This window comes from Syngnathus acus, chromosome 12 (assembly GCF_901709675.1).
Source record: "Syngnathus acus chromosome 12, fSynAcu1.2, whole genome shotgun sequence".
Classification (NCBI taxonomy): Eukaryota; Metazoa; Chordata; class Actinopteri; order Syngnathiformes; family Syngnathidae; genus Syngnathus; species Syngnathus acus.
The window spans coordinates 6040177-6067411 of record NC_051097.1 but is presented as its reverse complement, the minus strand read 5'-3'; the positions used below and the strand labels follow the sequence as shown (position 1 = coordinate 6067411).

Here is a 27235-nt window from a genome sequence, read left to right as displayed (position 1 = left end):
CTATACAACGGAGATACAAAAAATCGCGAAAGAAACATACAAAAAACGTTTGAAAAATGCTGAAAAAGAGGAATAATCTGCCAATATAAAATAAACAATAAAGCAGACTTTGACTTTGATATACAAGAGTTAACTGCATTTTTAAGTACGTGAGTTCACTGAATACTAATTACTCTTAGTCAAGTAATTATTTGGAGGTCTACTTTTTACTTTTACTTCAGTCCATTATTTTATAAAACTACTAATTAGTAAACATTATTGTAGTTATTTTAGTAAATTAGTCAACAATTAAATCTTCCAGCAGAAGATGCATTCCAAATCTCTTCACACAACTGTAACCGTTCATACAAAATTTCTTACAAATTATTATCAGTAATCATTACTTCAGTTTGTAAACTTTTTGTGATATTTTTATTTGGTGATGTCTGTAGAATTTGTCCAATGGTAATAAAAATGGAGGGAGACACTGCTGCCGTGTTTTTAAGCTGTTATTTAAACGCGTAAAGGTGGGTGAGTGATGAATTTGACATTATTAAAATAAAACTAGCAGATTAACCCGCAGAATGGTGATGATGACGATGATGATCGATGATGAGGTGGTGTAGAACACTTTTCAGCCACAAGATGGCAGTAAAGTAATCATCCGACGTCGGCCGCTTTCAGCTGATTCAACGTAAGAAGAAGAAGAGTAGGTGAAGGAGGAGAAGGAGGAGGCAGAAGCCGGGGGATGATATTTTCGTCCGAGTAGGAGCTCCCTCTGACGGGACAGGTAACGCCGACGACCCACCGGCAGTGCTCCCAAGCCAGCGAACAAGTCTGCTGCTTAAACGTCCAAAATGTATCGAAGCTAATATACATGTCAGCGCTTGTTGTTCGCCATCGTCACACGCCCGTCTCCAGGACGTCAGGGAGCAGCGGGGCTTGTTTTGCCGCCAGTTGTCACCCAGCCACCGACCAGCCGAGTGGGCGGCTTGTTTGGCTCGCCCCGTCAGCCGCAGTGTAGCCACCCCTGCCCCCGCGTTAGCTCATTCGGGGGGAATCGGAGGAGTTCGGACTGCGGGGACGCGGTTATCTATTGTGTCGCCGAGGTGAGTCGCCGCAATGTCACCGGTGTGTGTGGTTATATCCCCCGGAAGGGGCTGGGTCATGTCATGCTAATATATTGGACCATTAAATCGGCTAATGTCATTAGCATGGATGCACATTGACACCCATCTTTTTCATGAGGCTGCATAAAACAGTCAATCTCATTTGCTGCTCCATTTTTATTGGAGTTGTCTTGGCAACAGCTCTCCCCACACCACCCTCCTTGTCTCAGCCTTCCTCATGGCCCACGTCCCAGTAAAGGCGTCCTTCAACTAAAGTTATTGAATAGATTGTGCTCCACCCTATAAAACACACAAAAAATCCCAATCTTCATCAAAGGGATGAAATGGCACAGCGCACTCGTCTGCATTACAGTTCTGAGGTTCTCGGTTTGAATCCCAAGTTTTCTTGGCCCACGTACCCCCCAAATTATTTGTCTGTGTTTACCAAGTGAGTGATTTAGGACCGGTTCAGGGTATACATTCATAGTCAGCTGACAGAAGCTCCAATTCAACCGCGATCCGATTGAGGACGAGAGCTTTACAAAATGGATGCATGAATTATAGTAGCCAGACCTTGAGGAGTATTCCCTTGTTTATTGAAGGTGAAACTGATAAGAAAGTCCCAAGGCGCAATGACTATTTGTGGTTCAAGATTTAGCTCCTGAAAGAAATAACTTTGAATGTTTTTGCTTCATTTCAAGTCCAGACGCTTAGTAGCTGGTTTAGTTTAGCTTGTGGTGGCTGCCAGCTGACTTGATGGTATCACTGTTGGTTATTTTTATCCACACTAGAAACTATATAGCCCGAGTGGAGAAGCGTTCAAGCGTCCTTCTGTATTCTCGTGTCATGTCACTTTTGAGCACCAGGTGGTGTTTTGGGCCCATGAAGCCAATGACCCAGACTTCTATCTTGACCCTGACTCATCAACAGCTCTTTTTTCTTTTTATCTTTTATCTCAAGTTTACTCTGTCCACATCCACTCACTCATTTGTTTTGTCTTTCAGGTGCTCGTCAAGGTGAAGATAATGATCAGACATGATGCCCTGTCAGACCCATGTGTTGCTCAAGTGGCAGGAACACCTCAACAGTTCCTGGGCGGCCGAGGACAGCTCACAGACGGCCACGAGGCGTGGGGCGGCCATCCTGTACAGCAAGCTTCTCCACAACAAGGAGGTGGTGAGTCTGGCCCAGCCCGTCCAGGAACTCGTTGGCCCTCGTCTGCCGGACTTTGAGTGCGAGTCCTGCGCCGCTGCGGAGAAGGAGGAATATCTTTTAGCGCTGCTGCAAAGTCAACGATGGCTGGCTCGCCGGATGCTGACGCAGACCCGCTACACGCAGGGTCTCCACCACAGGCTGATAGCTCTGCAGAGGATCTTCTATGCCATTCACACCAAGTACCATGATAATTTCCGTGCTCACCTTCCCTCTCAGGCTGCAGAGAACAGCGCGGAATGTGGACATCTTGAGCTGGCCTCTGAGCCGTGCCTGCCAGGGGGGCTGCCCAAAGTCAAGTCGGGCACAGATGTTCTGATCGAGATGGGTGTGAGGACAGGTTTGAGCCTGCTCTTCTCACTGCTGCAGCAAAACTGGAGGTACGCAGCTTCTGCGCAACCAGAGTCCATGCTGTGCAACGACGTTCTGGCCACTGCCTCTTCCGTGCTGGCATCCCTGCCATCGCTTTCCCTGGCCAACGAGAGCAAGATCCCCTCAGTCGGGTTGGACTGCCTGGCACAAGTGGCCGACTTCCTGAAGAAGACGTCGGCGAGCAGCGGGAGCGGCGGCGCCGACCTGACGGGCCGGAGGCTGGCGTTGGAGCTGCTGCTCGGACTGGCCATGCAGAGAGGCTCGCTCAAGTTTTTCCTGGAGTGGGTAGAGGTGGCTTTGGCGGCCTCCGTGTCTTCGCGTTCCTCCTCCCAAGGAGCCGGTGTGGGATTCGATTTCATCCATCAAACTCTCCTTCAGATGAGACAGTTTTCGGTAGGTTACAGTTGAATAAAGACTACTATTTCAATTTAGCCACTGATGTTCTAGTTGTACACTTGTCTGATTTTGTGACAACATATTATCCCGTAGGGGTTCAATGGCGATGCCATCAACATTCTAGTTCTCCAAAAGGACAAGGACGGACTTTGCCGTCTCTCTCAGGCGGCCCTCTGTCTCCTCGAGGAGGTATAAAAGTAATTTTTTTTTTTCTAGCAAAAGTTTTGCCGGCGCTTACTATCGACTTGTCTTTTGCAGATCTGTAACCTGGCGTCCTTCTGCCTGTGCTCCTGCAGCGCCGACGCAGACGCTCCCGGCGCCAAAAGCGAAGCCGTCGTGGTGTACGTGTGGGGCAGCAATAGCAGTCATCAGCTGGCGGAAGGAACGCTGGAGAAAATCTTGGTGCCCAAACCCACGCAGGGCTTCAGCGATGCCCAAATGGTGCGTCTTTAAACACTATAACAGACCTTTGCCAAGGCCAAAAGAATCCTGAACAAGTGGTGACCTATGCAACACTATTCCCCTCCAGTCCTTTAGGTGGCGATAATATGCAATACAAAGCGGTTTACAGCTCTACGTGATAGCCTGTAACCAGACAATAAATATCAAGATACTTCTTAAGTTCCACCTATTTCCCTGAATGGCCACCATATTTAATAATATAAATATTCTATGCTATTAATTTTTTTTTTGCAATGACAAAATAAATTGTATTGATTGAATGAATGACCCTTTGTTCATTTTTTAAATAATTACTCTAAACTTCACCACGAGACAGTGGGGCTTCAGATCACAATGTGATTTTTTTTTTCCCCTAAAGGTTTGCAGAAATAACTACACTCATGACCTTCTTTCAGATCGAGGCCGGCCAGTACTGTACCTTCTCCGTGTCGGCGGACGGCGCTGTAAAGGCGTGCGGTAAAGGCAGCTATGGCCGCCTGGGCCTGGGTGACTCCAACAACCAGTCCATGCCCAAGAAACTGGTGCTGGAGCCCCACAGGAACATGAAGAAGGTGTCTTCCTCCAAGGGGTCAGACGGTCACACATTGGCCATCACCATGGAGGGAGAGGTAAGATAATATTTGTTGTGAATATGTTGAGATGAATCAGGATGACTGTGCCACTTGCGAGATTTTCCAAATCCTTTTTTTTTGTTTTAGGTGTTCAGCTGGGGTGATGGAGAATACGGGAAACTGGGCCACAGCAACAGTGCTAGCAGAAATACCCCAATAATCATCCAAGGACCTCTGTCAGGAAAAGTGAGCAAACCTTCTGAAGAAATGGGCCAGTGCTACATTTGAAATTTTCCCGCCTCTATTCCAGGTTGTCGTGTGCGTGTCTGCTGGCTACAGGCACAGTGCTGCCGTGACCAACGAGGGCGAGCTTTACACATGGGGCGAAGGCGACTTTGGCAGACTTGGTGCGAGTCTTTATTTGAACTCTTGTCGCATGTTAGCAACACTGTGCTAGCTTTCCAAATTTATCACGCAGGCCACAGTGACAGCCAGAGCCGCAACACGCCCACGCTGGTGAAGGACATCAGCGGCGTCGGGCAGGTGGCGTGCGGCAGCTCGCACACCATCGCCGTAGCGCAGGACGGACGCACCGTGTGGTCTTTCGGAGGAGGTGACAATGGTAATGCTCGTCGTAACAAACACGGTGTTGTTGCTATGCCCTCACATTGATGTCGCCCTTGCAGGTAAACTTGGCCACGGCGACACTAACCGCGTGTATCGGCCCAAGATCATCGAAGCCCTGCACGGATGCATCATCAGGAAAGTGTGCGCTGGAAGTCAGTCTTCTCTAGCGCTCACCTCTGCGGGACAGGTGAGGAGCTGCCTTCAGAACATGGATACAAATTTCATTTTGGCGCAACTGGGAATCATCATACCAAGTCAAACTATATCATGGGTATTTGTGTGATTCATCCAAGGTGTTCGCATGGGGCTGCGGCTCGTGTTTAGGGTGCGGGTCATCCGAGACCACCTCCCTGAGACCCCGATTCATAGAAGACCTGAGCATCACTAAGGTCATCGACATCTCATGCGGGGACAGCCACTGTCTGGCACTGTCGCACGGTACGATGAAGACTCGCCAGCATTTCTTTGTTCTTCTCTCATATCTTGTGTTGTTTTTTTGTATGCAGAGAACGAAGTGTACGCCTGGGGCAATAACACCATGGGCCAGTGTGGGCAAGGCCACACCTCCACGCCCGTTACCAAACCCAGGAAAGTGCTTGGCCTGGAGGGCGTGTCCATTCAGCAGATCACGGCAGGAACTTCCCACAGCTTGGCGTGGACTGCCGTACCGACTGACAGGTAAAGACTTTCCGAAGTGCCGCGTACAGATGCTGACAATCGGGCCATGTTTTTTTCCACACATTATGAACATTCTGGACAAATGTGTGTCAGTTAAAATATATAAAACTTTTCTAAAAACGTCCCAATTATATATGTTAGCATTTAGACTTGTCTGTTATGCTTGAATGTTTAAATATAGTGTTTTATGTGTCAGTAAACCTCCTCCGGGAGTCACAAATTACTTGAAGCAAGCATGCTCGGCCTCTTTATTTACATTAAATTGGTGCCAATCTGTTAGTAAGTGATGTTGTGTTTCTTTTGCCAGGCAGCTGGTGGCATGGCACAGGCCTTTCTGTGTGGACCTGGAGGAGAGCACCTTTGCTTACTTGCGCAGCTTCCTCGAAAGCTACTGCGACGGCATTGGGGATGACTCCCCCCCGGCGCCATTCTTATCCAAACGGTATGTGCATGTCAGTGGATGTTGCAAACCTGATAAGAAACATTAAAAAAAAATAGCTATGTAATGGGAACTTTAAGTGCCATACATTTGCTTTGAGCATAAAATGACGCTGAGGTCCGGATGTGGTCACATAAGTGGCTCTCAATCTCTCTGTATATGTTACCACAGGGAGCATCATCAGTTCATTTTGCTGTGCATGAAGCTGCTGTCCGTCCATCTGTCCCTGGCTCACGCCGGGGGGACCGGTGCTATGGTGTTGGGGGCTCAGGGCAGGCCCCTCCGGAACCTGCTTTTCAGACTCATAGACACCAACATGCCCGAGTCCATACAGCAGGTACGCTAGTCTTGTCATGACGTCGTACGAACAAGCCGCTCAACCATTTGTCTTTGTGTCCACATGCGCAGGCGGTTATGAACACGCTTACCATCGGCGCCTCGCTGCTCCTGCCGCCACTGAGGGAACGCACAGAGCTGCTTCTCTCCCTCCTACCTCAGGGACCGCAGAGTCTAAATGTTCTTTCCAAAGGGCAAGTAAGTGCAATCGTGTATTGGGACAAGTAGGACACCCCTATGAAGTACAACAAGAAAGAAATATAGCGGAATTATCCAGTATTCTGCTAAAAAAGCCTTCATGGAAGACTGAAGTGTGCTTGTTGGAAATTTCTGGTCCACTTTATCCCAAAGGCATCATTTTTCATGAGAATAGTTTGGATTAGACAAAAATCATACCACTGTCTCTTTCTGTTTATGCAAATGACTCAGAGTTGTTCGAGAAAAATGTGCCAGAATGTATCTCTGCATAAATTTTCCTAGGCGCCTACTTCCAGGGACTGCATTTGAATTTATTAGATTACAGTCATATCATAAGTCAACAAAAGTTCAACACAGTATTAGCTGAACAGTTCTAATTTGTATATAATATTGCTTACTGTTTTTGTGCATTTGCTAGCGTCTGCAGTTGGACATGGTCCTGAGCAGCCTTCAAGACCAAAGTCACATGGCGTCCCTGCTGGGCTACAGCAATTTCGGAGACGTGGCAAACTTGGTACCACCTCTGACGCCCGCCCCACCGACCCGACCGTCCTCCTCCTCCTCCTCTTCTTCCTCATCCGAAGCATACGACCCATTTCACTTAGCGGAGGTTCTTCTCAAAACCCTTCTGCTCAGTATTGGCTTTTACACGGTATGAACAAACACCGTTCCACTTTGAAAGCGATGACTGGGTGATTTGTGGGCCTCATTACAGTGTTGCGTGTGTTCACATAGGAACGAGCATTTGGGGAATTGGAGAAAAACAGTGATAAGATGCTATTGAGTGATAGTCAACGAGAGTCTGAGCCTCCCTCGCACTTTCACCAGCTTCTCTCTGGACTTCACAAACACATGCTTGCCCATTGCTACATCCACTTCAGCCCGAGGTACAAGTTACGGATATGGCTTATTTTTTTTATTTAATGTAATCCGCTCTTATTTGCTTAAAAATCCCATATTTATTTTCTTTCCCTCTAATAAGTGAATAAATATGGTTACTTTTTTTTTTTCCTCTGAATCTCTTATGAATTGATTCTCAAAGGTTTGAGACTCAGTCCTCAATTTTTTTCCCCTCTAAAAAAATAGAATGTTTTGTGTAGTGAAATCTGGTATGCCCCCAACATAACATTAAGTCGGATGTTAAATTCCGCAAAAAAAATTATTTATCGTGCCTGCTGTAGCTGTTGCCTTAACGTTATGTCACACTTTAACGCCTGCTGTTCTCGCTGCCTTTTAGGATGACAGCAGTGTCAAACTACTTAGTGAGCATCTTCACTTGATGTTCTCATGCGCCGCAGAGACGCTTCGGAGATCAACCAAGCTGTTAAAAGACAGCTACATGGACACGCAAATGATGAAGAAGCTGCACAGTAAGAACACACCGGAAGCCATTTGGAAGAAATCCATCCATCCATCTATCATATTCAACCTTTCCCCTCTTCTGTGTTGTCCAGCGGTGTTGTACAACTCCATGGCAGGCAGCCTGCTGTGTCAGGTCATGTACTCGTTGCTGCTTTTGCCCCTCAGCACGGTCCAGCCTCTGCTTGGCCATTTGTTGGATTTGCTAGAGGACCTGGACAGTTTCAACCGGTTGCTGCCGGAGACAGGCTTACTTGAGGAGCAGGAGCTCGAGGTTGAGTTCTCGACACTCCCTTCAGGTCTGTGGTCTTAGCGCTGACATGCTGTTCAGTAAATCAGCACCGATTCTGACGAGTTACATATCATCTAGATACAAGTGAACATCAAGAGGAAGAGGAGTGGCTTTGGCTGTTGGATTTAGAGCGCTCTGTAGCACTCGCGGTCGGACGCTGCCTTGGCGGGATGATGCAAGGCCTGCCGCCCTCCCCCCAGGAAAGAACCTCAGAGTTCTGGCTAAGCAATGTGCTCCTCCGTAATGGCCTCGAGATGGACTATGAGGAGCTTGGTAGGATCAATATTTTGATTCCTCCCCCTTTTCCCACTTACATAGTTGTCCTAAGTTGTCCTGAGGTAGAAGAAAAAAAAATACTTTAAAAATTCTGCAACATAAGCTGATGCTTGTCCTCCAGACTCCAGCGTGGCATGGCTTACTGAAGCGGTGCTTCTGGGTGGCAGCGATTCAAGACTGTCCGAGCTGAGCTTGACTCAGGAATCTCTGACGTTACTCGAGGTGGCGCTGGGATCCTCCAGAGGGCCTGCCGGGTGCCTACTGCAGAAGATGGAGGAGTATGCTCTCGGCAGAGGTACGCTGTTATTTGAGTCGCAAAAAAACAAAAATTGGTTATCCTCAAAACAAGTTAAGTCATTGTTTCAGTTCAGGTCAGTGGTAGTCTGCCAACAGGAAGTTTTAAAAACACTCCAAAATATTCTTTGTCGAGAACAGAGTGGGAGAGTGAAGGATCTTCATGTGACGGTTTGCTGGAGGCCGTCTGTCGCTGCAGCTTGGCAGCACTTCTGAAGCACACGGGCATACCAGACAAATCCTGCTGGCAGGACAGGTTGGTAACACAATGTCCTTATAATGCATTCACGGACATCGAATGTACAAAACGCTGTCAAAAAAACTCAGTTTGCAATGATATATACACACACAGACAGTATTTATCTGTTGTTTTTCAGATATGAGCCCTGCAAGAAGCTGTTAGATGTCTTTGAAAGCGTCTATAAAATCAGAATATCCCTGTTGGCTCACAAAAACTCCCCAAGAACCTCGCAAGTTCTTGCTGCTGCCAGACAGGTACCACCTTTTGGATGAATATGTTCAATATCATAAACAGACATATTTATTGTTGTTCTGGGTGCTGGCAGACTTCGCAGTGTCAGAGTCCCGCGTTAGAGGAGTTAGGAGCTCCTGTGGTGAAAGAAAGCGAGCGGCTGTCTGTAGGTCAATGCAGCCGGGAGGTTCAGGTGCCGCCGCCCCCTGAAGCCAACCACAACCAGGACCATGAAGATGCAGTTGAGGAATCACTGAGCAGCAATCAAATCGATCTCACAGGTTAGAGACCCAGATCTCCCTTTTTTTTTTAATTATTTTAGATTCAAACACAACATTCCTGTCTGTACAGAAGTCCTTGAGTCCTTCATGGCAACCCGTGAGGCCATGCAGGTGCAGCAAAACATGACCGTGTACGAGTCCTTCGGGACCTCCGCGCTGCCTGGCACCGTTGAGAGCCCGGTCAGCCCCCACAGAGAACTTGATTCCACACAGCAGTGGGATAACCGGAGAGAGTCGGAGGAGGAGATCTTGCCTTTCCCCGCCACCTGCCGTCTACTCGTTTCCCGCTGCCTCTTCCTACTGCTGGGAGTCCGACCTGCCTGGGCTGACCCCAGTGAGAGGGAAGAGAGTCAGGCAGCTAACGCTAGCACCAGGTAATATTAGTCTGAATATTTAATTTCTTTTAAGTCCAATTTTCATAAGCTATGTTCTCGTTAACATTCCAGGGCAACTACACAGTCTTCTGGTCTCAGGCAGCAGGTAAATATCATTTTTGAAAAAAAGTATGTTTTTGTTTATATTATATAATTCTTGTTTATTGTTGTTTCTCATTCAGTCTGACCAATCAAAGACCACTTTGGGATCATATAAGAACAAAATGGGTAAGTGTGTTTTATTTCAGTCATTCATCCTTTCATCTTACGAACCTGTTAGTTAAAATCGCTGTGTTTTGTTTCCTTCCAAGGCTTGCCTCTCTGCTCTCTGGACGTCATGAAAGACGCTTGGGATCGCCTGCGTCAGTGCATCAGCCCGACCTCCCCGGCCACGACCCACTTTGGTGACAACACCCAGCTGATCCTGGACCAGGCTCTCCAGTTTGTGTGTGGCAACACGCTCCAGTTTACAGTGCCCACCCAGGCTTGTCATGAGGCTGATCCCAAAGCTATAGCCTTTGCCATCCTCCAGCAACAACAGCGGGCTGAGGTATGTATACAGAAATATTTGTGCTGGTTTTGAAGGCAGCTCAATCTCCTGTCTGTTTTGGTCAGATGCGCCTGGAGGCTTTCCGTCAGATGTCGCCTTTCCTGTCCAAGATGGAGAAGTGTGGCTCTCCGCAGTTTCCCACCCTGTTACAGTCGGTGCAGCTCCAGTTCCTGTCTGGCTGCTTTGCCTTGGGAACGCAAATCATGGGCTCCCCCGCGGGGGGTCATTATGAGATGCGCCATTACACGGTATACATGTGATGGTCATGCTGAAATCACTTTTGTTGGCAAGTCACTCCTGGATTAATATGTCTTGCATATTCTCCATGCAGGCTGGCACCCATTCAGCTGCCATTGACATGCAACGGGAATTACAATGTGCAGCGCAGGCTTTCTACCAGCAAGTGGTGCATGTTCTCAGACAGAGGGTTCTGCTTGAAAGAAAACATCCAGGTTCTGTAAAGTTGATGTATTTCGTGGACATTTAAAAAAAACAAAAAAAAAAAAAACAAGGGCCAGTAATGTCTTCATCCGTCCTCAGGTTCGTGTCAACACCTCCTGCTGGCCACCTTGTTTGCACTGAACTTTAGCTACCAGCCGATGGATCTGGTGCTAGTGGTCAAGCGCGGCATCCTGGAGCTGCTCTGCCTGCTAACTGACAACAGTTGCGCCCTCATGAACCAAGGCTGGCTCACCGTCTCCACGTCAGGATGTCCACTCCTGAGTGGCGCCGTCAAGCTGGCTTGTACGCGCCTGCTGCAGATCCTTGCAGTCACTTCCAGGTGAGACTTCAAATGTCTTTTGAGGAAGTAGCCATGGTGACCAAAATAGCCGTGTCCTTTCAGCTCCTGTGAGGATCTGCTGCCTCTGGAGATTTCACAATCCCTCATGGAGGTCATGTGCCAGCATCTCCAAAATGTACTGCATGCATTCCATCAGCAGCAAGCGGCAGAAATTGCAGCAGCAAAGACGAAGATGGACGAGACTGTGAAGGATGGCTTGAGCTTAAAAGGTGAGGTGATTATTGCTTATGGTAGGTTTTATATTTAGTATGTTAGTTATATTAATTGTTTGCTTGCTATCTATCTATCATAACTATATATTAAAATTTAATTTTGCAGGTTTATAAAAATTAATTGACTTTCTTTCTATTGATTTCCGTTCTTTTTCTTTCCAGCATCAGAAAGCAGCCGAGTGCTCGAATGTCAGCTTGCCGACTTCTTAGTATTCCTAAGGCGGGTGTTGTCATCACGAGTGATGAAAACACTCTCCTCGTTCATCAAATGGGTGGACCCACTCATGGCCATTATTTCCTACAAGTGCTCTTCAGGTAATTATGTTCTAAGTGGAGACCAAGTTACAATTCTATTTTTAATTACATTTCTATACTGTATATGAATTATATATAAATTCACACTGCTTGTTCACCAGGATCACCATGCTTCCAGAACCTCCGCACAAAACTCCTGGCCTTCCATGTTTTGGAACGACTGTTGCCTGCTTGTTCTGAGCCAGAATATGTTCAGAAGGTAGGACATGGAAAGTATGCAATTTCACGTTCATTCAGTTTGACTATTTTAATTCTTTTTGTTTACTTTTGTTGTAGATTGTCAAACAACTCTTTCAGCTGATGTCTGTTTACATGTGGGAGGAGCCTCTGGCCGACATGACCCATAAAGAGACGACTGTAAAGGATTCTGAGGTAAATCTGTCAAAATTCTGAATTCAAAAGTGTGATAGGATTTTTTTTTTTAAGAAGACTGCCAAACATACTAATCTGTACTTTTCTTGTGTTAGAATTCCGGCAGCAACGACGAATGTATCCCCATCGGAGATTTTTCCTTCGACCCTCATAAGATAACGTGCTGCTCCCTGGAGAGCGGGAACATCCTCTCGCACGGAACCGGTGGAAAAGGTTATGGCCTGGCGACCACAGCCATCACCTCCGGATGTTTCATTTGGAAGGTAAACAGAAAATGTTTAAAGAATATTTTCCCCATCCTGACTTTGCTCACCTCCCCTCAGTTTCACATCTCCAAAGAACATCGAGGCAACGAGGGCACGTGCGTGGGCGTGTCACGCTGGCCCGTCCGCGATTACAACCACCACACCACCACTGATATGTGGTTGTATCGGGCCTACAGCGGCAACCTGTACCATGGTGGCGAGCTGGTCCGCACGCTCCCATCCTTCACACAAGGGGACACCATCACCTGCATCTTGGACATGGAGGCTCACACTGTATCGTTCGCTAAAAACGACAAGGTCTGTTCTTGTAGTGTCACTCCGGCTGATCTGTATACATTTTCGAGTTTCTTTCTGTCTGTATATTTATGCTAGGAGCCAAAGTTGGCCTTTGAGGGTGTGGTTGCCTCCGAGCTGTACCCTTGTGTCTTATTCTACAGCAGCAATCCAGGAGAGAAGGTACCTAATATTTTGGATGGATGCTTGACAAAATGTTCTTGATTGACTATGGGGAAAAAAAAGATTACATTAATTTAACTTTGAAATACATTGCAATGAAAATCAAATTATTTTGACATTTATTTGACTGGACAGCACAAATATAATATCTTTATATACTTTGTCCATGGGAGGAAACTTGACTTTATACATTTACAACAGGTGACACTGGGGGATCTTCAGATGCGAGGCATGCCCAGTAACTTGCTACCTGGCGAACCGCTGTGCAGCCCACACAACACCGCCCTCATCGAGTCCACGATACAGCTTTTGCGGCGGCTCCACCAATACGATCAGTGGACGCCGCACATCAACCAGTACATCCATTCCAGCTTGGAGCTCATCGGACCCATGCTGAAGGAGGACCACTTGGGACGCTTCGCTCCAGGTCGGTTACAAGCCCAGCTTATGGAACTTCTCGTCCGTTTTAAATACTTCCTTTGAAAAATGTTCTCACGGCACTTTCATCTACAGGCCTTGAGCAAACCTCCGAGCAAAATGATCCATTCCAAGACCCTCATCAAAGCCACTTGTCTGAGTCCAAGCTAGCTGCCTTGTGCACTGAAGTGTGGCCCGTGCTGGCGTTGATTGGAGGCGTGGATGGTGGTCTTCGGGCTGGGGGATTGTGTCTTCACAAGCCCAGCGGGCGCAGGGCTGTTCTGCTGGGGGTCCTCAAAGAGAGGAGCTCACTGGCCAAGCTGCAATGGGAGGAGGCCGATATCTCAATCAGGTATCGCAAATAAAATTAGTAATAGGAATGGGCAAAGAAGGAATTTGAAAATTGCAACCTCAAAACTCACAAAAATTAAACTTAACAATTTTCTTATTGACAAAAGAAAACAAGTACATATCCACAATTCATTAGCAGATCAAATTTGAGAATTCCCAAAATGATTGTCCATCTCTAGTATTTGAATGTCGTCAACATTTACAACATTTGTGACTATTTTATTCAATTTTTTTCTTTTTTCCCCTCCCCTTGATCTTACTAATTTTCTCCTTCATTGGTAAATTCACTAATCCATCCTGGTGTCGACTCTGTGGCTTCTCGCTACCCTATCTGTCAATAACTAAGCTCCGCAAATTCTTGGTCACCCAGCGACACTCCCATCGCTTCGCTCGAGCCCTGCGACACCACCTGCTGCGATGTGGCGCGACTGGGTGGCCTCAAACCGGCGGTGCTGTTGGATCTGATTTACCTGATGGGGATGCTGGAGGAGCGAGGCTGGCTCGGGGCTCGCGCGGCCACTGCTGGGAAATTGTCGCAAGAGAGCCTGGCTGAGGGCGAGATGCAGTACTCTCTGGACGAGGTAGATGACCTCACGTGCTTAGCAGAAAACGACTGGAAGAAGGTTGAAGACGATGAGAAGACTTCCGTCAAAGATAATGTAAAGCTCCAAGAGGAGGGAACCAGACGGCTGCAACCATCTCAAACCAAAATAAACACCTTCGCCTTAGAGCTCAGAGCCGTCAAAGTCTCCTACCTTCTCATCGGCGCCTTGAAATCCCTCGCTGTCGTTTTCAGCTGCGAGAAGTTGTCGCATTTGCTCTCCGGGCCTAAGCCGAATTCCACCTTATCGAGTCCCAGCTCTGACCAGGACGAAGGCGATGGAAGTGGTAGCGAGCGATGGGACGAGAGCGCCGAACTGAGGTCCGTGCTGCAGTATGTGGTGCAGAGCATGGTCAAGTGGGCGGTCCGACCCTGTCCCATAAAACAGAGAGTGTCTGTGGCAGACCTGGAAAGAGCTCAAGTCATGATCTACAAAGGCGCTCTGAGTGGACTAGAGGATAAAGAACGCAAAGGTAACTCAAGTCCACCTTCCGAGAGTTAACTTGGCAGCTAGGCTGGGTGGAAATAACATTGTCGATTTTTTTGTTTTCCAGAATCGGGTCACCACTCCACCTCCCAGCCCATTTCCAAGTCCTCCAGCTCTGTCTCCTTGTACAGCGTCGGCTCGGAGGGCACCGCCATTTTCGGCCAATCCAACCGAGCCTCCGCGTCATCGTCCAACACGGAGCTGGCCTCGTCACTCCCGGCGAACCTGCAGGCGGACGCTCTTGATCAGTTCAACCCCTTCCTACCCATCAGCCTTCTTCAGTGAGTATTAGGGTTGCAATATTGTATCGATAGTTTCCTGAATGATTAAAAAAAAAAATCATTATGCGATAATCAGTTCATTAAACACACATATTGTGTTGTGGCTAATTTCAGACACATGGTGCTAACTCGCTTCCCCACGCTTACCGGACTGGTCAGCAACCCGCCTGCGCTGCATCCCTGCTTCAGCTTGGCCAATTCAGCTTCGTGCGACGCCTTCACAGAGCAGCAGACCAGCTTCATGGAACCCGGTCCGTGTAGCACGCAGGCCCGAAGCAGCCTGGGTAAGAATGAGTCCCTTCCATTCTATCTTTTGTTCTTTTTGAACGACACTGTTACGAGACACATCTGTCGGTCTTATTGTCAATGTGCTTGGTCCTCAAAATTAGCATGTTTTATGTCACACCAGTTGACATCACTTTCTTTACCACTTTGATCCTTATTGTATATTAAGTCAGAAACACTTTGGAGTTGCTTTTCAGTTTTTTCTGTTTGTGCACTATTCCTTTTTTCTCCCTCACTCCCAGAACGGACTCAAATGTTTGTCACCAGCCGCTTGCTTGAAATGGGATTCACTATGAGACATATCTACTGTGCCATGGAGGCAGCAGGTACTACTATTGCTTTGTGTGAGGTGCCACCTTGTTGTCCTCTTCGCATGCTCTCTCACATCAACGTTTTGGCGGAAAATGTATTTTACTTCAATTTACTTTAAAAAAAAAAAATCATAAAATCCCCTCTTGTAGATTTAGCAGGTGAGCTGGACTCTCGGACCATCGAGGTGTTGGCTAGCTGGATGCTGGAGCACCCGGTGACGGATGAACAGCAGACCACCGAGATGCCCAGACACGAGAGTGAGCCCGACACACCGTCCTCCGACGGGCCCGAGACAGTGCAGTGCCCCGAACGTCCTGCCAGTCAACCCACTGAGAGGTCAGTGATTCTTAAAAACCTTATTATAAATAAAACGACATTACCAACTGATTTAAATACCGCCAGCTTGCTGCCCGGTTTGGACTGGATCGAGCGAGAGAACTTCTTAGATGTCCACCTGACAAGGAATAGACCTCCTCCAGCAAGGCGGCGGCGGCGTTTAGGTCCTACTCAGAGGACGTCTTTTCGGAGGGCAGGTAAGAGTTGAGCCACTCTGGTTTACTGTCTAAAAGAGAACCGAAACATTGAGGGGAAAAAAGTTTGGTGTGGAATCATTTATTGCCTAAACTGGTTGCTATTGACAACATAGCACAAACAAGAGTTTTACTATGCAGTTAAACAATGATGGTGCCTCATTCTTTTCTTTTCTACCCTTTGTTTGAATCGAAAGGAATTCCCGTGTCTTCAGATTTGCCGTCACCGAACCCCATCCCACAGCTGTACCCACAGAACACAGGCGATTGGCCTGAGTACGTGGAGTTTCACCCCTTCTCCACGGAGGAGGAGTCGGAGCTGGGCTACATGGACGACGTGTACCACGAGGAGACCTACGAGGACCTGCTCACTCCTTTCTTCAGCCTGGAGAGAGATACGCTTCACATAGTTGAGGTGACACATTCATGCGACCTCTTCTCTCGACGCTTTAAAATAAAACGATCTCCGTCTTTTCTTGTCAGAGTGGCGAAGAACACAATCCGATGGTGAAGTGCGAGCTGTGCAACACGCTCACCTTACAGTTCAACAACCACATCAAGCGCCGGCATCCCGGCTGTGGTCAGAGCGCCGCGCGCAAGGGCTACGACAGCACCGGCGCTTACGTGGACGTCTGGTTCAAAGGGGAGTGCGGCTCCAACTTTCCCTTCTACCTCCTTTGCACTTCCTGTAGGGAAAGGTACCTCGCCGCCAACACCGGCGATCCGAGCTCCAGAAGTGAACGGTAAAGCAAACACAAAGGAAACGATATTTACTGGTACATTTCTCAATATTGTCGCCTCATTTATTTCAGGATTAAAGGCCTGACGAGTGATCTGATTGGCCGCTTGGACAGCACTTCTGATGGTGGGTCTTTTTACTCAAATACTTTCCATCGTTTAGTTTTGCATGAGCAGGGAGCCTCTTTCCTCAGACGACTGGGAAATAAACCACCAAGATGAGAGTGACCAAGACAGACTGACAGGACTGGAGGACTTTGGGCTTCTGCTGAGACCACTGGGCTTGACTGAAAAGAAGCTGGTGCCCGACCCCATCGCCTTCACCGAGCCCGATCCGCTTGGGGCGATGGTCTATAGCTCGGTGGACCCCCTAAGGGACGATCTCAAAGGTAGTTTTTATTTATACAATCATTTGCACTTTTTTTCATGGGAATCATTCTGAGGGCTAATTTACAGAAAAAACAAAAAATATCTAAAATATCTGTCCTACATTTTTGTTTTGTTTTAGCAAACTGCTTCCTAAAGAACTGCCAACTACATAAGCTGGATTCACTGTGCACTACTTTTCCAGACTCCTATTATACGACATGTTTTCTTTTCGCCACTAGGGGATGCTGTGGTGGAACAGAAAGGCTCCTTGAGTCTGGGCCAGCAGGCCATGTCTCTTAGGGACTCTCACGACCGACTGAAAGCGCTAAGACGGGTGACCTCCACGGCTCAGATTTTGCTAGCGTACAGCATGGTGATGCGAGCCCTTTCTCAGACCGCTTGCAGGTAAGTCCACCGATGTTTTTCTGGTTTAATATGTCACTACTCCTTTCTCACTCTTTCCTAGTCCATCCGGCGGTCTGGACTCTTTGGGTCTGGCAGACATCCGCATCCTAGTGCGCTTGATGACACTTGCCGCGGCGGGCAGGGCGAACACCTGCGTGGCCAGACGGTCGGACGGCAAGGGGTCATCGTCCGAACGCGGCAATTCCAGCTGTCTTAGCTTCTTGACAGCAGCTATAGGCAGCGTAGTCTCCCGCAGCCCCTCCGCCTACAGGCAGCTGGTGGAAATATGCACTCACGTTAGTATGCCACAGTCGGTAGTCAATGTTGTTAATGTTCTCGAATACAAACAATCCTATATTGTCTTTTGTAGGACCTGATGGCAGCAGCTACAGGAATGAACATTCCCAGTAGTGAAGCGCAGCAGCGAGCTTGCTTAACGGTCAGTTTGGTGTCTGCCGTGACGCAGCAGCAGCAACAACAGCAGCAGCAGGTGAGGGACTGCGGCGAGCACTCGGAGTCCTTTCTGGTCACGCAGAGCCTTGTGGCCTTGCTCACCGAGAAGGGTGTTCACTGCTACTGCGCTGACAAGGCTGAACACGAGACTCACGGTGAGTCATTTACTAGGTTTTATATTTACAAGCCGCCGTTAGCTTGTTTGTTTTGGCTTTGCGTGACACAATGTTTCGAAAACAAATGGATGATGAATACGATAGAAATAAATGGTGAATTTTCCCAAACTAGATGCAGGACACCAAGGCCTGTCTTCCACCTGCCCCTCTGCCCACCGTGGCACAAGAGTGGGCCCTCTCGAGCTGGCCAACGCTCTGGCGGCGTGCGTGTTGTCCGCCATGCTGAGCAGCCAGCACCGCCAGTGGGCGGCGCAGCGGCTAGTGCAAGCTTTGGCCGCAACCGGGCGGGACGGACCTGGGAGAGCCCAAACCTTCAGCGACCTTGCTGGCGATCTGCGTAAATGTCCTGTAAGGAGACTGGAAGGACACTATAATAAGGTGTGTGTGGATCAAAGTCACATAAACACAGTGGAATTGAATTATGTGTGTGAATCATGGGAGAAAATCTTGGCTGTTATTTTTTGTTTTTTAGGTGGCCACTTGTTTCTGGAACAGTGAACAGAGCCTGCTGGCTACTTGCTCGCAGGATAAAGTGGTGCAGTTGTGGAGCGTCAGTGAGAACAATGCCCAGTTGCATACCACCTTCTCCTGCATAACCAGGTAAGAAAAGTTGCACTTTCAAATCAAATTTAAATATGATAAAACTACTCATCCTGTTTGGATGTCCGACATTGAAAATAAACTAAAAACTCTTTGGTCTTCTCTGCAGTAAAACAGACAAAAACTCAGAGAGGGCAGGCAGATGTCATCACAAGTCATCCCCTGTGTACTGGAGCACCGGTGGAGACTTCCTGGCTGCCCCGGAGAACAAACACATCACCATTATGAACATCAGAGGTAAACATAGATTACATGGGTTCGCTTCAAAAGTAGGAAATTTTAAATGAAGATTATAAATCGTAAGTAACGAGGATACGTTGACTGTCTGCAGGCTCTCACTGTCACACGGAGGCTCAGGCATCGCGGGTCACGGCGCTGTGTTGGGCCGCAGCCTTTAGCTTGTGGCTTCTCCATCAGCCCGAACCTTACAAAGTCCGCCCCACCGAAAGCTTGCTGGTAGGACGGCTGGACGGCTCTCTCTGCTGGCTGCGTGTCACCATGCAGGAACTCGACTTGCTCGTGAAGACCACCGAGTTGACTCACTGCTACAGGATGGAGGGTGAGGAGATGAGGACACGAACGTTTACAAGCGGTGTTTTCCTTTCTGGTGAGGTGTTTGCAAGATCTTTGAACATTCTTGTATTTTTGACTTTCCCAGCTCCGCAGTGTGTGGCTTGGCACAGTGAGGAAAAGCCATTTGCAGTCGGCTACCCCAGCGGAAAAGTCCTTTTGGCGACGACTGAGACCTACGAGAATGAGCCCTTAGTATTGCTGCCCATCTACCAGGTGTGACCATAGTAGAATTACATTCCACCCCTGCGTCAAGGTAAAAGAAAATGTGAATGTGTTATTTCATCTGAGGTTGATTTGCACATGCAGGATGGTGTCACTTCCCTCAAGTGGGATCCGACGGGGCACTTGCTGCTCTGTCTGGGCAGGTCGGAGGTGGTGAAGATCGTCGGATGCTCGGGGGGCTCCTGGATGACGTTCCACTCCCTCGCGCATTCCAGCACGGTCAACGTCGCTGAGTGGTGTCCCCTCGCCGGCCGAGCCCCGGACCCCATGCTCATGATGGCGGCGTGAGTTTCATCTCGTCCGATCTTTAATCTGATAATTTAGCTCAAATGGAGGTTAATGGAAAATATGAAAAATAAACACCTCCCTATTCTCATCAGGGAAAAAAAAATCCTATTAGTAACTGTGTGTTGTAAATAAATATTGAAGATCTTACATTACGTCAAGATAGCATCTTTAATGATGAGTAGCATTCCAGTAGTAGCATTTCACAGTGTGCAGAAAGATTTTATTTGACTGTAACTCATCCTTGCAGAGGTTGTCAGAACGGTTCGGTGCATGTGTGGACGTTGCCGCAAGCGAGTGCTGCTGTGACTCTGCCAACTACGCAGAACAGCTCTTCCAGACAGCATAAAAGCGCCAGTGTCATGGTCTATTCAGCCGTCTTCCAATTTAAATCATATTCATATCAGGATTTTAACAGCAGGGTTGTTTTTCTTTCAGGGGAGTGCAAAGTGTGTGTTTGTCCTCCTCGGTCACATCACAGCGGTGAAGTCGCTTTCGTTTTGCTCCAGTGGTCTGGCGCTGGTTTCTGGAGGAATAGGGGGGCTGCTCAACATCTGGTCCTTACAGGTCAGAGAGTATGAGTCACCGCTGCAGTTACAGTAAACCCCCGTTTATCACGGCGGATATGTTTAAGACCCGCCCAGAATAGATGAACATAACGTTAAATTTAGTATTGCCTGACACGCACTTAAAAATCTGTGATATAGCGAGGCTGCAAAAGATGAGCCACGGTCTACTGGAGAGATGACGGTTCACTGTAGTTGTGTGTGTGCTTGCAGGATGGTTCAGTATTACAGACCGTTACGGGTTTGGGATCCGTCGTCAGTACTACGTGGATCCCCAAAATGGGTGTTGTCGCCTGTTTCGGGAGGTCAAAGGTAATTTGAATCCATGAACCGATTCGAGATGATTTTCGCTTAACTTGTCAATCGCATTTTCTTCCCGCACAGGATGTCTTGTTGATCTGCTGCACCCCCGACTGGATCACTCAGAATCACGTGCTGGCTTCCTGCCGCATGGTCCTAAGAAGCCAAAGCATCTTGGGTCTGCATCGGGCTCCTTGTTTAGCAGTTCTGTTGGAGAGGCTGCCCCTGCTGCTCCAGGAGCAGTATGCCTACGAGCGGGTAACGAATCGTTATGACCTCTTAACCTTTCAAGCAAAGTGTGACATAACTTCTTGGCCAATACAAATCAATGAATGTGTTCCTGTTCATTTAAAAGTGTGTGTTGACCTCCAGATTTTCATTTATACATTTATACTCAATGCTAATCTCCTCCCGCAGAACCAAGTGTTGTAGTACCAAGATTTAGCTGCAGGGGGCAGAAGGGTGCTACAGTTCTTCCAGACCTGTCTAATAAACACTTCGTGTTTGCAGGCCCACGTAGTTGCCGGTGACCAATTAGTCCACAGTGCCTTCCTGCAGAGTCTGGCCTCTCTCGCTGTCGGTTTGTCGCTAGAAGACTACCTGTGCCATTACCCGTGCCCACCGCATCACGCCAACCCCAACACCCGATCTTGCCCGGCCGAATGGAACTGGCTCGCCACCTACGCCACCACCGTGCGCAGTGCTGAGGCTATCGCCAGCGGCATTGTTTTCCCAGAGTCCTTTGTGGTTCCAGAGTTTGAGGAGGGGGATGAGGATGAAATCGCAAAGGCCCTGGTAGGAAACAATTATTACACACTGACGACTATCATTAAGTGAGTTATTTCAACTAGCTACTGATACACAGGATAACAGTAAATGGAGCTTCAAGATGGATGAACAGCTGATGTCCTGGGCAACCACCCGACCGGAGGTAATGAATACCTATAAAATTGTTTTCAGTGGCAGGGATAGTTTTCTGGATGCCAGTCAAAGGGACTCTGGAGATGTGTGAAAATAGAAAGTGGGCGTGCCAATAATGTGACATCACTGGCTGTGAAACCTATTCTGGCTACAACACCAAAGCGCTATCTCATGCACCATTTTTCCACAGGACTGGCAGCGAGGAGGCAAGAGCGAGGTGTACCTGTGGGGGAACGGACGTTACGGACAACTGGCAGGAATGGGGACCAATCCCACGGCGCCCACTTTGGCGCCCTCTCTGCTACAAACACAACAGGTACTGTGACATTTCCAAGAGCAGTCATCAAGGATGTTTCTAACGTTCCATTTTGGCTGTCTTTTAGGTGGTGTGCGGTCAGAACTGCACTTTCATGGTTCAGTCCAATGGGGGCGTGCTGGCTGTTGGGGAAGGACAGTATGGAAGGCTTGGACAAGGAAATTCAGATGATCTGTACGTCCCTACGATTATCGGCGCCTTTCAAGGTAAAACATTTGTTTAAACTGGGAAAATTAGGGAAATGTAGATTGAAGGAAGATATGGATGTTTTTCAAATAGATTTTCCAAAAAAAGGCCACGATTTGAGATAATCAGAAAATTTCTATCTGTGTGCAGGTTACGTGGTGACCCGGCTGGTGACATCCTGCGGCTCGGATGGACACTCCATGGCGCTGACTGAGACAGGGGAGGTGTTCAGTTGGGGGGATGGTGATTTTGGGAAACTGGGACACGGCAACACCGAAAGGCAGAGGAGACCCAAACAAATTGAGGCATTGCAGGGGGAAGATGTGGTTCAGGTGAAGAGCATTTAATTCGAAAGTTAGTCCAAAGTCGTCGTTTTCTTTAATAAGCGTTGCTTCCTCATTACAGCTCGCGTGCGGGTTCCGCCATTCCGCTGTGGTGACATCTGACGGGAAACTGTTTACCTTCGGTAGCGGTGAATCCGGACGTCTAGGTCAAAGGTCATCATCCAACCGAATGCTGCCAGAGAGGGTAGCCGCTCTGGAGGGTTACCATGTAGGACAGGTAAAGACTTTTTGATTTGCTCTGAACATTGCAGATGACTTAAATGGTCATATTTTTTCAGGTGTCGTGTGGTCTCAATCACACTCTGGTCTTGTCTGCGGACGGAATGATTGTATGGGCGTTCGGGGATGGCGATTACGGAAAATTGGGGACTGGCTCGTCAACGGCAAAATATTACCCTCAGGTATGTTGGAAATGTCTTTTAGCATATTGTGGCTGGGTATTAATGTAAAAGTTGATTTTTGGAACTATGATGTCATAGTATGGCTGTGGCCCATTTTAGGCCCCGATACCAAAGTTAGAAAACCCTCAAATGACAGTGATTACGTGTTTGTCGTTCACATGTTCAGAAAGTGGAGCAGCTGTGTAACAAAGGAATAAAGAAGGTCAGCTGTGGAACACAATTCTCAGTTGCTTTGGCCTGCGATGGACATGTGTACACATTTGGACAAGGTATAACTAAATTAAAAAGAAAGACAAAATCCCTTTTACATTCTTGATCAACAAAGATGATTCCGATTTTGATTGTGCTTTGTTCATCCAACAGAGCGTCTGATTGGCCTGCCGGACTCCATGCTCAAGAACAAGTCATGTCCTCAGGTGGTTCCGGCCCTGGATGGACACTTCATAGAGGACGTGGCCCTAGGCTGTGAACACGTCCTCGCCCTGTCCTCCACTGGGGACGTCTACACCTGGGGCTGCAATGGTGATGGCCAGGTAGTTGGGCAGTCCCATTTTATGAAGTCTGCCAAGGGCCAGATTAAATATAATACAGAATTAGCTCTGTACAAAATTGGTGTCAAAGGTAGCTTTGTAGCTAGCATGAAGGCTAAAAAAACGTGATTGGCCTCTCATATTTTGAATACATTTTTAAAATTGTATTTTGAAGACATCAATTTTGCTGTCCTGTTTCCTGCTTTTTCCAGCTCGGTCTGGGACATTCCAACCCGGTGAAGGAGCCCACACTAGTGACATCCCTCCAGGGGAAGAACATCCGACAGATCTCAGCGGGGCGCTGCCACAGCTCGGCATGGACCACACCCTCTACCTCCGTTCAAACCTCAGGTGTGCGATCACACTCCTTGCTTGCTAATACTTCCGCTTTGATATTAACATCGAAATCCTCTGTAGGTGGTTCTGTAAATTCCCAGCTAGGTCTTCCCCAGTGTGTACCTCCCCAGTACAACGCATTGAAAGGCTGCAGCCCTCATCTGCTCAGCATGCGCCTCAGGGTGCTCCACCACTTCTCTGATCTCATGTACAAGTCGTGGAGGCTGCTCAACCTGGATGCCAGGAATACGGTAATCATATCGGCCCTTTAAGAGACCTGCTCTTCTGTAGCCAGTTTTTGACTTTTGTCTTACTGTTTCGTCGATTGTCATTCAGGTGTCTACTTCGAGGTACACTTCGGGGACAACAGCTATAGTCCGTGGTGAGCTCAGAGGTCTTCTATCACCCAAAGTCAACACTCTGCCTCTGGTACGCTCCATTGGCAGAACGATGACCCAGGGAAAGACATACGGGCCGCAGATCACCGTGAAACGTATTTCCACAAGGTACGTACGATTGTCAAGGGAATAGGGGAAGGTCGCATTTACACTAGTCAGCAGGAATAGAGGAGTTTCCTGATGCTTTTGTGTTTGTTCCTAACCAACTTGCAGAGGGCGTTCCAGCAAGCCCATCTTTGTACAAATTGCCAAGCAAGTGGTGAACCTGAACCCTCTCGAGCTGCGACTACCGTCCAGAGCATGGAAGGTCAAGCTCATCGGTGAGGGCGCGGATGATGCCGGCGGAGTTTTTGATGACACCATTACAGAGATGTGCCAGGTAAGGGATAACAAACAAACAAAATGGAACTCAAGTTGAAAGTTTTCTGATTTTGCTGGTTTTGAGCAGGAGCTGCAGTCTACTGCGGTGGACCTCCTGATCCGTACACCCAACAGCTTTACGGATGTAGGCAGTCATACTGACAGGTACTGGTGCACTTTCCCTCCAACCTTAATCCCAGTGCCCCGAATGTCCAGTCTCAAGATTTGGTATTGTGTCCTAACAGGTTCCTGCTGAACCCGGCCGCTCTCTCCAAAGATCACATGGTCCAGTTTCGCTTCTTGGGCATCCTGATGGCGGTGGCCATCCGCACCAAGAAACCACTGGATCTGCATCTGGCGCCGTGGGTCTGGAAACAGCTCTGCTCCATGCCGCTGGAAGAGCCTGACTTGGAGGAGGTGGACCTCCTCACCTTTCGCACCTTACAAGGCATTCTCCACTTGGACAACAGCGGCATTACAGAGGAGAATTTCCATGTGGTGAGAAGTCGTCATCTGTGTGTCATTTGTTCCTTCTGTTTTCAAATGATGAAAAATTGGAAACAAAAGTTTTGGTCTCAACCGCTCTCTTCTTACTGCATCTCATCGTGAAGATGATCCCACTGGATTCGTTCGTGGCCCACAGTGCAGACGGCAGGCTGGTGCCAGTGGTTCCGGGAGGCCAAAACATTTCCCTCAATTTTTCCAACCGCACAGAATACGTGGAGAGGGCGCTGCAGTACAGACTTCATGAAATGGACTCTCAGGTTTGAAGCAAAGACAGTAGTACCCGGAATCCCACCAAACCCTCTTATTAAACAGCAATGCATTTTATTTTTGGACCGTACTGTAATGTCCGTGGTTGGCATTTGTCCAGGTGGGGTCGGTCAGAGAGGGCATGTCGGCCATCATCCCCGTTCCGCTCCTCTCCCTGCTGACCGCCCAGCAGCTGGAGCAGCTTGTATGCGGCCTGCCCGAGGTGTCAGTGGAGACGCTAAAGAAGCTTGTCCGCTACCGGGACATTGCCGAGAGCCACCAGCTGGTGGCTTGGTTCTGGCAGAGCTTGGAGGAGTTCACCAACGAGGAGCGCGTGCTTTTCCTGCGCTTCGTCTCCGGCAGGTCCCGGCTGCCGTCCAACCCGGCTGACATGACGCAGAAGTTCCAGATCATCAAGGTGGATCGGGTGAGTCAAGGCCGTAAAATGAAGCCTGATCCAAAAAATATATTATAAAATACATAAACAGGAAATATTCTTATAATAAATGTATATTTTTTTATCTTTATTATTATTCTCCTGAATTTATCAACTAAGGATAAATCTGTGTCCCTCCAGCCCGTCAACGGCCTGCCGACGGCCCAGACGTGTTTCTTCCTGCTGCGCCTTCCGCCGTACACAAGCCAGGCGGTGCTGGCCGAGCGTCTGCGCTACTCCATACACAACTGTCCCTCCATCGACATGGACAACTACATGCTGACGCACAACACGGAGCCCTTAGAGACCTCCGACACTGAGGACTGAGCCCGCCATTATATGCAATGACTTTTAATTTATTTTCCCCATGGGTGAGTGTTGTTGTTTTGCATTTGTGTGAAGTATCGTGTATTTATTGAATCGAGAAGCCACTGATATAATATAGACTATTTCTTATCATATAAGCCACAGAATCAATGTGCCTGTTTTAAGATGTAATTTAAGTATCTGTCCAATGTAAAATAAAGACTGCTTACTTCTAGCTTTTTTTTTTTTTTTAATTGACGTGCAAATATAAAATTTGAACAATGACCCACAGTATGAGGCAAACCACTCGTTCACCATTCTGCCCAAAACTACCATGTCGAACATAGGGATCGTTCCATATTAATTACATATTTGACAAACTGTGCATTAATAAAATGTATAAAATATATGTAATTTAATATGGTGTTACCCCAGATATGTGGAAGAAAATGGATGGAGGCATCAAATATGAGGAAGACCACAGCTTGAGCAGGTTGGCCCAATGCTAAAGATCAGCCCTGTGAATTAATACAATGACCTTCATAAAGTAACAGTATAGTGACAACTACTTATTTTCCACTCTCTGTCACAATGTGATTCTTTTCGGCAATGCTAATTTATCCTCAAGTTTTTAAGATTTTTTTTTTTTTTATCATACTGTGCTGCTGAGAAGACCTTATTAATATTATTTTGCCAGCTGCTTCGACAGACGGCGTAGAATTCAACCTCCAGTCAGCATTCTTGCAGCTGAAAGAGAGTGTGAGATAAATATAACATCCATATTTCATCTTAACAAGGATGCACTAATCTCAGGTAAAGGCCAGTGTTGGGGAAAATGTCAACATGGCCTACAGCTGTTTTTATATCTCTACTAAAGAAATGAATGTGAATGTGAATTCACCTGAATCTTGTAATGAAATAGATCGAGTCAGTCAGAAATGAATTTGAGCAAGATAGGCAGAACGTTGACCATCATCACACCTCTCGGACACGTTAGACCACAGGTGTCAAACTCAAGGCCCGGGGGCCAGATACGGCCCGCCACATCATTTTATGTGGCCCGCGAAGACAAATTGTGCATCAAATTCATGTCATTACTAGAATTGCAAATTGTCTTCACTTTTAATAATATCTTTTTTTAATATTTGACCAGTTTTTACTTGTCTGATTTGAAAACGAGTTATTTGTCAGTTTGTTTTGTAGCTTTTACTGTATATAATGAGGTGCTCATACATTTATTTGGGTTGACAGTCAGAATGGCTCCAATGGCCTCCAAATGAAGCTATGACTACAATGTGGCCCGTGAAAAAAATGAGT

General features: G+C 47.6%; 1 protein-coding gene across 1 annotated transcript; it reads left to right on the top strand.

Moving 5' to 3' along the window:
- Window positions 1–696: 696 nt before the first annotated feature.
- LOC119131784 (probable E3 ubiquitin-protein ligase HERC1) lies at window positions 697–26153 on the top strand. The gene is given in 80 exon segments (XM_037266482.1): window positions 697–1088; window positions 2093–3065; window positions 3162–3257; window positions 3327–3509; window positions 3926–4138; window positions 4229–4327; window positions 4392–4488; window positions 4560–4703; window positions 4768–4895; window positions 5002–5146; window positions 5215–5386; window positions 5694–5828; window positions 5997–6162; window positions 6234–6359; window positions 6778–7011; window positions 7095–7242; window positions 7592–7729; window positions 7814–8017; window positions 8089–8283; window positions 8408–8581; window positions 8722–8836; window positions 8958–9075; window positions 9147–9333; window positions 9404–9707; window positions 9780–9813; window positions 9890–9935; window positions 10019–10257; window positions 10323–10505; window positions 10589–10709; window positions 10798–11038; window positions 11102–11268; window positions 11434–11586; window positions 11688–11785; window positions 11863–11958; window positions 12054–12221; window positions 12282–12521; window positions 12597–12680; window positions 12882–13107; window positions 13194–13449; window positions 13795–14522; window positions 14604–14817; window positions 14932–15101; window positions 15345–15428; window positions 15564–15750; window positions 15817–15947; window positions 16142–16359; window positions 16428–16687; window positions 16757–16809; window positions 16877–17071; window positions 17291–17456; window positions 17518–17752; window positions 17827–18064; window positions 18198–18463; window positions 18558–18685; window positions 18795–18922; window positions 19017–19244; window positions 19344–19471; window positions 19565–19764; window positions 20016–20130; window positions 20204–20332; window positions 20545–20643; window positions 20716–20889; window positions 21142–21426; window positions 21497–21562; window positions 21743–21868; window positions 21936–22074; window positions 22205–22386; window positions 22460–22615; window positions 22677–22799; window positions 22966–23068; window positions 23163–23332; window positions 23542–23680; window positions 23747–23916; window positions 24002–24171; window positions 24277–24442; window positions 24512–24588; window positions 24669–24921; window positions 25035–25187; window positions 25298–25603; window positions 25754–26153. Coding segments are annotated over 79 exon segments (14259 nt in total). The 5' UTR covers window positions 697–1088; window positions 2093–2123; the 3' UTR covers window positions 25940–26153.
- Window positions 26154–27235: the final 1082 nt, after the last annotated feature.